This window comes from Rhinolophus sinicus, linkage group LG03 (genome assembly GCF_036562045.2).
Source record: "Rhinolophus sinicus isolate RSC01 linkage group LG03, ASM3656204v1, whole genome shotgun sequence".
In the NCBI taxonomy this organism is placed as follows: Eukaryota; Metazoa; Chordata; class Mammalia; order Chiroptera; family Rhinolophidae; genus Rhinolophus; species Rhinolophus sinicus.
The window spans coordinates 18,768,661-18,782,425 of record NC_133753.1 but is presented as its reverse complement, the minus strand read 5'-3'; the positions used below and the strand labels follow the sequence as shown (position 1 = coordinate 18,782,425).

The 13,765-nt window shown below is 39.3% G+C and overlaps 1 protein-coding gene and 1 long non-coding RNA gene across 3 annotated transcripts in view; one reads left to right on the top strand and one right to left on the bottom strand.

Moving 5' to 3' along the window:
- Window positions 1–2,924, bottom strand: part of GTF2A1 (general transcription factor IIA subunit 1) — a 44,097-nt gene extending 41,173 nt beyond the window's left edge. The window contains exon 1 of one of the 2 annotated variants that reach the window (XM_074327090.1): window positions 2,900–2,924. Coding sequence is in view for 1 of the 2 variants with exons in the window: in XM_074327089.1 (XP_074183190.1) it covers window positions 2,230–2,259 (30 nt within the window). In the remaining variant the exon portion in view is untranslated. Of the gene's footprint in view, window positions 1–2,229; window positions 2,717–2,899 lie in introns of those variants that run through there. The other variant, XM_074327089.1, reaches the window with a different exon arrangement.
- Window positions 2,862–9,424, top strand: LOC141570521 (uncharacterized). Its single transcript, XR_012494577.1, has 2 exons — window positions 2,862–3,252; window positions 3,754–9,424. It is a non-coding gene; the product is annotated as an uncharacterized LOC141570521 (long non-coding RNA).
- Window positions 9,425–13,765: the final 4,341 nt, after the last annotated feature.

Sequence of the window (13,765 nt, the reverse complement as noted above, 5' to 3'; positions counted from 1 at the left end):
GATATTTCTGAAGTCAATCACTCCTAATAATCTCCTGCTTGGAAATCCAGACATTTATTGGTACAAATGTGGCTTTCTTTCGACACTCCCAATTTGATGAATCAACTTTGCTTTAAGATGTTGCTTCTGTGCCTTAATTAATCCACAACTTGACCACTTAATGAATTCATAGGCACTATAATTGAAGGAAAATGTGTATTCTTCGTGAACCATACACCTAAAGAATAATTTAGCGGAATTAAGCTTGAAAAGCCCTCAAAATACTGATGTTTTTAAAAGTATGTGGGTACACAGACACTTTTTGAAATAAGCAATTTCCAAATTATTATTTAAAATGCTAAACTTTATTTGAGCTGAAGCCTTTGCCTTTTATGAAATACAAACCAGGAAGTTTGCCCTGGTTTTCAAAAAACAGGTATTTCCAAACTTAAAAACTGGTAAATTAAAGGACCACAATCGCATTATCTAATGTTTAATTAGAAGATTACTTTCAAAAATGTTATATTGGTGCAATATTTGAAAGTTGAATTTTTCTATATTGCATATAATAGCCAATGCAATAAAAACACTACTTAGAATTTTAATTTTTGTTTAAATCCACTAAGCCCTCTCAGTCCTCACAATTCTTCTATACATAAAGGTACTGTGGACATAAGGTCATACCTTGAAACTTAGGCATTAATTTCTTTGAAAAGCTTAGTGTCATTGATATTTATTATAGGAAAGCATAATGAAATACTAGGAGCTATATTTCTAACATTATTTCCTGAATACTTGAACAAACATTATCAAAAGTCCTCTGCGACTAACAGTTAATATAGAAGGCATTTTTTAAATTCCCGACAATAATGCACACATTTTCTAATACAAGAACAGACATTTGAACTAAAATTCTCTTTAAAAACAAAAATATTAAAAAAGGGGACAGCAATTCTACTTCCCCCTAGCAAGGACGGCAAATCCCAAACGCTGCACCAAAACAAAAATTCGGGGCTCTGAAAGCAGCCTCGGTTGGATGCGAAATTACAGTATAAGATCTAGAAATAAACTGAGCTCTGCACGCGCCTGCCTCTCGCCTAGGGAGCACGCACCTCCCAGCCCCGCTCTCAGCAGCTCTCACTATTTAAAGCCGGATCTGGTGTTTAAATGGAGAGGCGGTGACGTAGGCCTGAAAAGCACCTTCCCATCCTGGCAGAGTCTATATTAGAGAGCGGCAATGGCTCTATATAAACAGGGCAGCCAAAGGGAGGAGGACCACAAGGCTCAGGGACTGAAAAGCAGGGTAAGCGGCCGCAGCCATGATGGATCGACCCGAGTCGCCAACGGTACGGAGTCGGGCGGCCGCGGGCTTGTCTGCGGCATTTGGGACCGGGCAAAAACGTGTTTTATTGTCACAATAAAATAAGAGTGGGGTGGACTAGTGATCACATTGCGTTGGTGACTGAAAAGGTTATTTATGTGACTGCTTTTTGCAAACCTACGTGATCGCAAGTAACCAAAAAGGGACAAACGGGAAGAAGTAGGCAAATTTCAAGGCAAAGCGGTGGCACTTTGGCCACTGTAGGCTTTTTTTGTTTGCTTTGGTGCTTTTGCTAGTTGAAGATACGATGGGGGGTTTTGCTTCCCCTTCGCCATTTTACCAATTCGGAAGGAACCGAGATAAGTGCTTTTCAACCTTCGTCCTCTTTTTTTAAACATAAAATGGCCCCAGGTAAGGCTCCCTAAGCACAATCGCCAAACACCCAAAGTAACCCCCAAGTAGCCATGAGCCTTCCACTGCATTAAAGTGGATCACGGTGGTCTTGGGGACTCGCCCAATTCCCCAGGCGGTTTTTGTTTTGAGGCTGCTCGGGGAGCCCTCCAGCCAGCGCGGCCGGACCCACTTCGGGAGCAAGCGGCGGCTCCCCTCCCTCCGTCCCGGCGGCCGGGGTCTGGGACCGGGGCCGCGCGGTCGCCACGGCCCAACGGCCTCCGCGGCCCCGACCGCCCCGCGGCGGCCCCAGGCCCCGCCGGCGCCCCCGCCCTCCCCGCCGCCTTGAGCCCTCGATGCCCGCCCCCCCCCGCGCCCGGCGCCCCGGCCCGCTCCGCCCGAGGCGGGAAGCGGCGGCGGCCGCGCGGGCGGCTAAGAAGAGTAGAGGCCGGGAGTCGCCGCCGTCCCCGCCCCCGCCCGGTCCGGCCGTTGCTGCCGCCTGAACGAAGCCCCCGCCGGCCACCGAACCACGTCCTTACCACGGTGTTTGAATTTGCCGAGTTCGCCATTTCCACACACAACACAAATAAGAGGGGGGCAACCCCGAGAAAACAAGATGAAAACGAAACCAAAAAACGAAAAACAAAAAAACAGAAGAAAAAAAAACACCGGAGGGTGACCCAAGCCACCACAAGATTGGGGGAAAATTTTTGAAACAAAATCGGTCCTGAAGTACAGGGGAGCGGTGAGAGGAGGAGGGGGGCAGTCCTCCCGGAGCTAAAAAACCTCGAGAATCGCCCTTAAAAAAAAAAAAAAAAAAAAAAGCCACGACCCTTAGGGGGCCCGGGGGGCGTTGCCCGCTCCCCACCCCGTGCCAAGCAGGGAAACCACCACGTCTCCGCTCCCCGCGCCGCCGCTGCCGCCACCGGCTGCAGCTCCAGCCGTCCGGTCCGCCCGCTTCTCCCCTTTATATAGCGAGCCAACGAGCTGCGCGAGCCGCCACCGCCGCCGCCGCCGCCGCCGAGAGACAGGGCGGAGGGGGAGGGAGGGACGGAAAGGGCGGGGGCAGAGGTGGGCGGGGCTGAGCGCGAGACACCGCGAGAGCCGCGTCGTCACGCGCTCTGGAGGTTGGCGGGCGGAGTCCCGGGACTGGAGTAGTGAAGTCAGATCACAGCCTCCCCCAATCTCGCGTGATCACGTGGTTGGTACCCAAGCGGAAGTCTCCCGCAGCTCCTTGGGAATGAAGAGCCTGCAAATGCCTGGAAAAGGCGTGAATTCTGGTGGTACTCGAGTCCAATGCTCGCTGGGACCGCCTCCTGTCAGGCGTTTCTGCGCCGTCCCGCTGGAAGAGCTAGGAAATGTGGAAGGGGCGGCGACAGCTGCCTCGTTAAGAGTGGCCGCGGAGTATGACCGGTCACGTGGCCCACTTCCTGCCCCTGGCGCGCGCGGACTGAGGGCAGAGTTTTAAATGCGGAGTCATCGCCCAGGGGTTCGGCTTCGGGGTTTAGCGCTTCAAGGCGTCTGCGGCTATCGCCCAGGGTGGGCCTTTCACTCGCAAAATTGTAAGGTTCCTAAAAGGGACGGAAGCTGATTTGGGACCACTGTTAACATTCCAGAATTAATAACTCCTGAAATCTGCTGAGTGGTTTTGTCCCTAACAAAACAACTTACACGTCTCTGGGTTTAAATTCCTCAAAGGTCCGCCCCATACTTTTAAATGACCTCTCGCGGTGGTGGGGATGCCAAGAAAACAAACCAAAACACCGACCACCGGATTGGGACAGCGGGGTAACGTTCCCTGTTTCTCGGCGTTCTTTCAATATTGCCAGCATTCTGTGACTCCACACGGCCAACATGTGGTGACGAATGTCTGAAATACTTGCTCTTGACCGACCAACTCACCTGGACTCGCTGCGAGAGCTGGCAGTAAAGATCCATGAGTTGGAGTGTGTTTGACCTACTTTGCCCGAGCAAATCCCGCCTTTACATCAACACTTCACGCAGAACAGAGAATGCTCTGTTTAGAAGGCAGAACTCACAGCACCTAATTTTCTTGTCCCTAGGAATTTCGAAACACTGAATGGAGTCTGAACGAATAAGGGAGTTTATCCTCAAAGGACGAAGCAAAACAAAATGCCAAAGGTTCTATGCCACTGGAACCAGATTTGAAGAATCCTTGACATCCTCCTAGAGAGTGGAACAGATGCAACCTGCCAGGATGTGAAGAAAGAGATTGGAGAAAACAGGCCCTTAATACTCAGAAAATGAGAAGTTGTGGATGGTTTGTGAATAGGCATAAAGAATATGTACTAACCTTGAGATTTCTTGTAACTCCATCTGATCCCCCATTCAACTCTTAACCCTCAGTTGCCTCTGTTCCCTGCACAGCTGGCTGTTTGGGGGCACTTTTAAAGAATGCACGGTATATCGTAGTGTTCTTGATACATAAAATGATTCTGTCAACATTTGTAATTCATTTAATATTCAGGTGACCATCAGCCTGGAAAGTTACACTAAACAATACCTTTCCTGGTAAATGTCACTGCATTATTTTAAGAGGATTTCGTGTTACCTCCTCATAGACACGTACTGTTTGCCCGCGGAATTCTTCACCTTCCACCTCGTTGTCTCCCCTACCACGTGGTACTCTTAGCTAAATTACCTAGTGTTTTGCTATCAGTTAAGGTTAAGATCACTGTAGACAGGACATGGGAAGAATCTATGAGATTTACTCTCCGCCGAATTATTCATAAAGGGATTGATGACAGATATGCCCCGATTGGGTCTGACCTCAGAAATAATGGAATATAATTAAGAGATTTAAAAAGCAGAAAACCCAATCCCGGTCTGAAGACCTTCCGACTCTCTGGAGGCTCTGAATCCGCCTTTCTCTTTACACACTCTAAATTGCAACATTGCTTAAGCACTTGATTAATATTTTTACCTAGATCTCTTCCCTTCTCCCCTTTGTGTGCCTGGCATTTAAGTAACTATCATGGATTCCAATCCAATTTATTGTTTTCCAATCATCATTTAGCAATAATACGCCTTCAATCATAATACATATGTACCAGCCAGTTTTGTTTCAAAAGGAGAAATTTTCTGATTTTGCACCAAAATAGTGGGTCTGAATAATTTGGAGGCTACAACTCTTTAATTCACAAAACTGAGAATTGTGAGAAAACTCCTCCCATGTAAGACTGGATTTAGCATTATACTTAAATTGTTTTTATCTGAGCTTTTTCTTCTTTCTGCCCTAAAGCTTGAATAACTTCTAATTTTAGCAATTCTTTGTACTATGTGAAATATTTATACTAGGTTTTCAATTTGTGAATTCATATTTTGTGACAACCATTTACTTAGAGAGATAGATACATAATAGTGCTCTCTGTGATGAATTCTTTTTTTTTACTTCAAAATGTTTTATATTGGAGGATAAAAAGTTACTTCTTTCTTTTAATATTAACACATTGCGTACGGATCACGAGAATCTTCACGAGGGATTTAAACCCCGCCATACGCAACGTGTTAATAATCCACCTAAACACTGAACTGCCAAACAAAAGAAGAAAAGGGAGGAAAAAAAATCAGTGCATAAATTTTAATATACCATAAACAAAATAAACATCAAACCTTATATGTCCAAACATTTAAATATTTTACTGTACAAGTGACTATTTAAGCAACAATGCTGAGAAAGAAGAAAATCTAAAACGACTGCTCAAGGAAAGTGACTTAAACTAAAATCTCATTATATGACTTCCCTTCAGCCTCCATGTTCTTAATGAATGAATAAATGAATGAATGAATAAACAAAGCTAATTAGCATATTTAGGCATCATGCAGCCTTTATATGCTGAGAAGTATTGGGCACTTTTGGAAGATACAAAAGTAAAGAGGAAAGATCTTATATATCAAACTTACTAATCCTAATGAAAGTCCCTTGTAAAGTGTAGTGCATACTTACAGCATTCATTCAGATACTAACAGCACTGATGTATTTTAATTCTACAAAAAAAATATACTATATTCACATTTCACCTAATTTTGGGTCTTTACCAAAAAAAGAAAAACTGTTGATTTCCACACACAGTAATTTTTGATGCAGTGTATAAGAAGAAATTGCTGACCACAGAAATTCTATACATATGAGAGTTTTTAAAATCCTTTTTTAATGTTCTCTTTCTCCCTTCTAACTTATAGTTTGAAATTGTTACTACATGTCTTAAAACATCAGCTAACTTGCAATTATTTTCTGAATACCAAAATATAAACCAGTTTCTGGTGACTTACGAAAAATAAGTTAGTGTACTCGTATATAGAGTGCAGTCTTAATGGAATCAGGCTTGACTCTGCCATTACTTTACTTTGTGACCTTCTGCGATAACTAAACCTCTCTGTGTTAATAAGATGAAGTAAAAATCACATATGATTGTTGGGAAGATCAAAGGTACTTTGATAAGTAGATAGAAGGTGCTTTAATAAGTATTTGGTGGATGTATTATTATTTATGGTAAACGTATAATAGCTACATCAACAACATCAAAACAAGGGAAAGCTCTTTTAAACTCACTTTGTAAAACAATACCATTAGATTTTAATAATGAGGCCAATGATCTGTGATTATCCACAAGATTGGATACCTCTAGGGCTGAGTACACCACTTTTGTATGTAAATATAATAATTATATGCTGTTATGAGATAAGACTTCTTAAGCTGAATGCTGATTTATCAGTTGGAATTCAGCCATTTATTGAGTTACTTAAATTACACGTGCCCAATTATAGTTAGAAAAATCACATATGAATTTGGCCATTGACCCAGCAATACCAGTTCTAGCACTCTATCCCACTGATATAGTGGCAAAAACTTGAAAAGATCTATGCCCAGGACTATGCATTATGGGACTAATTGTAACACTAAAATAATAGAAATACTCCCACACACACGTGCATGTAAGAAGATTGGTTGAATAAACAAACTATGTTTCTTGCAAACAATGGAGTACTGCACAGCTGTAACGAGGAATGAGGAATATCTCTATATACCACTAGGCAATTGAGCTTCAGGATATAGCGTGAAGTGAAAACAGAAAAAAATGTTATTGTACTCTACCATTTAATAAAAGGGGGACTAAAAAATAGGTACATGTACCCTTGCTTACATTTAAAAAAAAAAAGGAAAGATAAACCATAATTTAAAAAAAGAAAAGAAAAAGAGTTACCTATATGGATAAGTAGGAAATAGTGTGAGAGGACAGGAATAGAAGATAGACTTATTTAAATCATACTTTGTTTTATAGATTTGACTTTGGAAACAAACATTTCACTTAATTATAAAACAAAATTATATTTTGAAAAGAAATACCAAAACTGAATATAAAATGAAGGAAATCAACCAAACAGTATATTCCATAATATCCACAGAAAAGAACTTTTTAAAGTGACTTAACACAGTAATTTGACTATATATCTGTAGTGGGATATTCTCTAAGGACAAAAAGAATGAAAAATTTTTTTCACTGTTCTCAGTATTTGTATTGGTGCTGTTAATGTTTGTATATGCATTCTGGTTTTTTTAATGTGAAATGTGGGATAAAGATAATGAGTAATTTTATGATCCCAATCATTCTTGATAAGTGGGATTCCCAACATAGTAGAAAGGAAATACAGATGTAAGATAGAAGAGGATAAGTAAAGATTTTGTAGCCCTGAATTTAAATTAGAAGCATCATGATGCATTTTGTCTTGAAAATGTCCCCCCTGGCTCTGAAAAGGCCTTGAAACAACAACCAACCCAGTAGCAATGAGTATACCTAATACCTAGATTATGGTACTTCAAAACCAGTGCTCCTTGGAGACTTGTCTTATTCTGATTCCAGGTCAAGAACAGGAAATGTCTTTTTTCTTAAAACAACAAAAACCCAAACTCAGTATGTTTTAGCTTATAAAACATACATAGCTCTGAAAAAACCTAAACACAGTGAAGCCCCAGTATCCATGAGCACCTCTAGCTCCCAGTTTATGATCTTGAAAAATATTTTCCACTAAAAGGAATCTGGGTTCCTTGGACATATTGCTGACTCCAGGACTGGGGCTAGAACAATATTAGTTTAAATCAAATGAAATTGCCAGTCGTTGCCCAACCAAATACAAAGTGAGTCTAGAGTATCTTTTTGTACAAATAGCAAGGAAGATGTAGTCATTTCCAAGGGCTAGTGCAACAAAGTACCACAAACTGGATAACTTAAAACAACAGAAATTTATTGTCTCATAGTTCTGGAAGTTAGAACTCTGAAATCAAGGTGTCAGTGTAGAGCCATGCTCTGCCTGGCACTCTTGGTAGAATCCTTCCTTGCCTCTTGCCAGCTTCTGGCCAGAAATTCTTGGCTTTTCTTGGCTTGCGGTTGCATCAATCCAATCTCTGCCTTCAATTTTACATGGCATTTTCCCTGTGTCTTTACGTTGTTTTCCCTCTGTGTATGTCTGTCTCTGTGTCCAAATTCCCCCTTTTATAAAGATACTGGATTCAGGTTTACCCTGATGTCCTTGTTTTAAATTGATTCCCTCTATAAAGACCCTATATCCAAATAAGGTCACTGTCTAAGGGGCTGTGATTAGGATTTCAACATATCTTTTTGGGAAGACACAATTCAACCCAGCTTAGAAAGTATCAAAGACTACTAGTATTGCGCCGAAAATTTTAGGAGACAACATGAAGAGGCTCCCACTGACCAAAGATGAGACACGACTGAATATCAATAGGCTAGTCCTTACAGCAAATTCAACCACATCAAATATTTAAATCCATTATAATTTATAATGTTGCTAAACAAAAACAAAAGATGAAAATTCTAATTGGTCACCATTGGAAGATACTAAGGAAAGAGCTCATTATTTTGAAGACTGGTAAATAGAGAAAAATAATGAAGCATTTATCCAGCCTTACCTACACGAACTGTACCACCAAGTACCAAAGAGTAGATGTAGTGAGTTGAATGGTGGCACCCAAAAGAATGTTCATGTCTTAATCCCCAGAACCTGTGAATGTTATCTTATTTGGAAAAAGGGTTTTGCTGATGTGATTAAGGATTTTATGATGAGATGCTCCTGGATTACATATACCCTAGTAGGCCCTAAATCTGATGACAAGTGTTCGTCTAAGAGATACACAGAGGTAAACAAACAGAAGAGGAAGAGGAAATGTATCAAGAGTGGTAGAAACGGGAGCGATGCAGCCACAAGGAACACCAGCAGCCAGAAGCTGGAAGAGGCAAAGAACAGATTCTCCCTTTGAGCCTCTGGAGGGAGGACGGCCGTGTCAACTTCTTAACTTCGGACTGCTGGCCTCCAGAACTGTGAGAGAATAATTTTCTGTTGTTTTAAGTCCCAAAGTTTGTGGTTATTCATTAAAACAGCCTCAGGAAACTAATACAGTAGATGAGAGGAAGTTTCTCTTTAAAGAAACATGGCAGCTAATAAGTGAATAAGGAATAAAAGAATAACCCCATTTTGCAACTTCTAATGAATTAAGAGGTGAAGGCGTTAAGCACTGACCTCTGCCAACATCTCAGAAAGGGAAATAGCCAGATATTATGTGCTTCCTGATGAAGACTATGCTACCACCTATAAGGTAGCCTTACCCCACCCCCACCACCCAAAAACTGTAAACCCTGAATGTGATCAAGCTTCTAGAACCAACTAACAATTACAAAAAAAAAAAAAAATACAGAAGATGCCATCAAGAATGCAATCAGCAAAATCCAGACCCTAGGAAGCTATAGGACAAATGATTCAATTTCTTCAACAAATAAATTCAGGGAGAGGAATCTACAGATTACAAGGTTCTTAAGAAACCTATCAATCAGTCACAATGTGTGGACCTTTTTGGATCCTAATTCAAATAAACTGTAAAAGAAAGGTGACAATTATGAGACATTTGGAAATTGGAACACTTAACTGGATATTTGATTAAATCAAAGAGTTGTTGAGTTAAATGACATTTTTCATTAAAAATATTAAAAATAAACTCCATAAGGCCTTCTTTTACAATCAGTAATAGTTCTTTAGCCACACAGCTTGTCTTCTAGTCAGACATTTGGTATTCTCAAGACGGCCTGGTACTGTGTTATAAATATAATATTAAACACTGTTTAATTACATGGGTTTCGTCTTTCTCTGATTCTCAGCTCTTGGCTCTCAGCTACATATGCCATATCTTGATTCACAAGTTGAACAGCTATGATTTGGGACAATCAAAAATAGTGAAAATTAAGGTGCTTGCTCATACTTGCTCAAAATATTATAAAAATATTCTAGTAGCCAAATTATCTTTGATTTACCTGCCAACTTTATGTTCTCACTTATATACTTTCAACTTGACAGAGGCTTTTGATATGACATAATTCTACATAGACAACTTTCTAATAAAATACATCACAGAAGGTAAAATTATATCTATAGTTAATCTACAAACTACATCTTAAAGAATTACTACAGAAACTAGAATAGATGGGCCAATTTCAGTTCTTCTCCAGAACCTACCTTTCTGTGTCAGTAGAGGTTATAAAAAATATAAAAAGTGACGTGGCAGAAAGATTATTATAGATTCCAGGCCAGAATGGAAGTAAGGAAACTGCTGGTCTTTTTTTAATCAAGGCTTTCTGTGAGAAAATCAAGGGGTGCAGTTCAAATACCTTCTTGAGAACAAGGCTCTGAATTAATCTTGTGGATGGCTCTTCAAAGTAATGAGATAGCCAGTAGGCAAAAAGAATGGATGTTTAAACAACAAACATGGAAATTTAAATTTAAAAAAAGTAAGGAATTTGCCATTTTGTGTTCCCTGCCAAGTAGAGAAGCAATAACAACAACAACAACAATAATAGATTTACTTTAAAGCTTTAATCACAGGGTACCTCCTTTGAAGCTTGTAACAGTCAAATGAGATAAGTAGTAATATATTATTCCTTTATTGTGGCTAGGAAACTGAGACTCAACTTAAACAGTGACTTGCCCAAAGTCTTAGTGCTATTTGTGATATTTTAGAGGTATAAGTTCAAGGGTCTTTTCACCTGTCTTAAACTAAGAAGCTATCAGTCCAGGACAATGTGAAGGTTTTGAATCAAATTATGTTGCTCCTTAAGTTTATCAAATATATATTAATAATGTGTTAAACTTAATTTGGGAGAAGAGAAACTCTATAGTGTATACAAAACTGAGATGTGAAACCAAGACTTTGCCCTGATTAAATCTAATTGCCTTCATAAAAGCATCATTAGAAACCATTTATTAAATCATTTAAATAACTGATTTCTCTATTTCTACATCAGTTGAAAATCATCTGTTTCCCATTCCAAATAGCACTTACTCAATTACTGAATTTGGCAAGAACAGTCATTTTCTAGCAAGATTCTCTATAATCAAAACATTTCTGTCTAGTTTTATAATTATATTTTACGTGCTTTCGTAAAACAAGAAAATGAAGGATGACCATTTTTACCGGTAGAACATTGGGAAGGTAGAACATTAATCTTTCTATTTTACTCAATGGGTCAATGGTATAACTCACATTATGTAGATAGAAAAATTTAAATTGGGCCTGTGCCAATGTGATTGTACAATAAATTACAAGAGGCAGTGTATATTGATATGGTGATGTAGCGAGTACCCATGAGCATGAACTTGGGAGTCAGATAGACCAAGATGCCTGTCCTTACTTTGACCATGGGCAAGTTATTTCATCTGTAAAATGGCAGTGAGTAATATTACCTACTTTAGAGAGTTGTGTGGAAATTAAGAGATAATGCATGTGAAGTCCCTTAGCACAGTAATTGGCACAAAATAGGTCCTCAGTCTATATTAGAGACCATAACAGCAAGAATAATAACATACATTGTACAGAAAGTTAAATGATTTCTATTCTGTCTTTGTCTAGATCATGTTGAACAGCGGAGTAGAAAAAAACATTAGGAATCAGAACATATTTCTGAACTGAGGTCACCAATTACACAAACCCACATCTATCTTTTGGACGTGTAAGATTTTTCCATCTGTAAAATTAAAATCAAAGAAGAAAGCAATTCCAAGTTTGAGATAAAACACATACTACACTTAGATTAGTAAATTTTTCACCAGTTTCTCTGAGGTTTAGTTATTTGAATAAATGATTTCTTTGTTTCTGTATCATTGAAAATCATCAATTTTCTGAAATGATTATGTCAGGTTGTTTAAAACTAGAGGCTTTATAGAAATCTCTAGTCAAGAGATATAATTGTTCATTTGTCAAGTGCAGAATGCATTACCATTCCTCCATAAATCTTAAATTACAATGATAGATTTTCAGCCTTCAGATATGTTATAACGTGTGATAAAAAAATCAATGCCATTATCTGGCCACAGGATGGCAAAATACACCTGAGCCCAGAAAGAACACAGGGCTGGGAAACCACAGTCCCTAGAATGGTGTTTCATTTCTTCATATATTTTGTAGCCTCCTGAGTGATACTTATCACTAACAATGGTTTTATTTTCATAGGTTAGAATTCATCACATATTTGCTTCTTAATTCTAATTTTAGCAAACAACAAAATCAAGTCCAAATCTCTTCTATCTCTCTCCCTTTGTCCCTTAACTTTCCTTCCTTCCTTCCTTCTTTCTTTCCTTCCTTCCTTTTGATACTTCTCATTGTCTCCCTTTCTTTCTTTGCTTTTGTTTTCCTTTTAAATACAATATTTATGGAAGACCAAACATAGCTTCTATTCAATGACCTTAATATATTTTCATCCTTCCAATATTAGAGTATTGGAATTAAAAAATATTTTATTAAGAGGCCGGCCCGGTGGCTCAGGCGGTTAGAGCTCCATGCTCCTAACTCCAAAGGCTGCCTGTTCGATTCCCACATGGGCCAGTGGGCTCTCAACCACAAGGTTGCCAGTTCAATTCCTTGAGTCCCGCAAGGGATGGTGGGCTATGCCCGCTGCAACTAAAAACAGCAAGTGGACCTGGAGCTGAGCTGCGCCCTCCACAACTAAGACTGAAAGGACAACAACTTGACTTGGAAAAAAGGCCTGGAAGTACACACTGTTCCCCAATAAAGTCCTGTTCCCCTTCCCCAATAAATTAAAAATAAAAAAGGATTCTTTGATATTATTTAAAATATATATATATTTTATTAAAAAATCAAACCAGAATTTCTGTCTGACTTTTGAAAATGTGATTGGATAATGATTATCAAATATAGGCCATTTTTAAAATCTCTGTATGTTCTTAGCCTGCTTGTTATTTAGCCTGCTTAATTTTATCCTTAATCAATCTTGACATTTCAAAAATATTTTATTGGTAATGAATGGGACTATATCAAATTAAAAAGCTTCTGCACAGCAAAAGAAACCATCAACAAAATGGGCAACCAACTGAATGGGAGAAAATATTTGCAAACAACACCTCTGATAAGGGACTAATATCCAAAATATATAAAGAACTCATACAACTCAACAACAAAAAGACAAACAATCCAATTAAAAAAATGGACAGAGGACCTGAACAGACATTTCTCTCAAGAAGACATACAAATGTCCACCAGATATATATGAAAAAATGCTCAACTTCACTAGCTATTAGAGAAATGCAAATCAAAATCCCAATAAGATACCACTGCACACCTGTTAGAATGGCTATCATCAACAAGACAAGTAATAAGTGTTGGAGAGGTTGTGGAGAAAAAGGAACCCTCATATACTGCTATACTGCGGGTGGTAATGTAAATTGGTACAGCCACTATGGAAAACAGTATGGATGCTCCTTAAACAATTAAGAATGGAATTACCATATGACCCAGCAATCCCTCGTCCGGTATCTACCCAGAAAATCTGAAAACACTTATCCATAAAAATATACGTACCCTGATGTTCACTGCACCATTAATCAGAGTGGCCAAGACATGGAAACAACCACAGTGTCCTTTGATAGATGATTGGACAAAGAGAATGTGACACATATATACAATGGAATATTACTTGGCCATAAGAAAAAATGAAATACTGCCATTTGCGACAACATGGATGGATCTTGAGATTA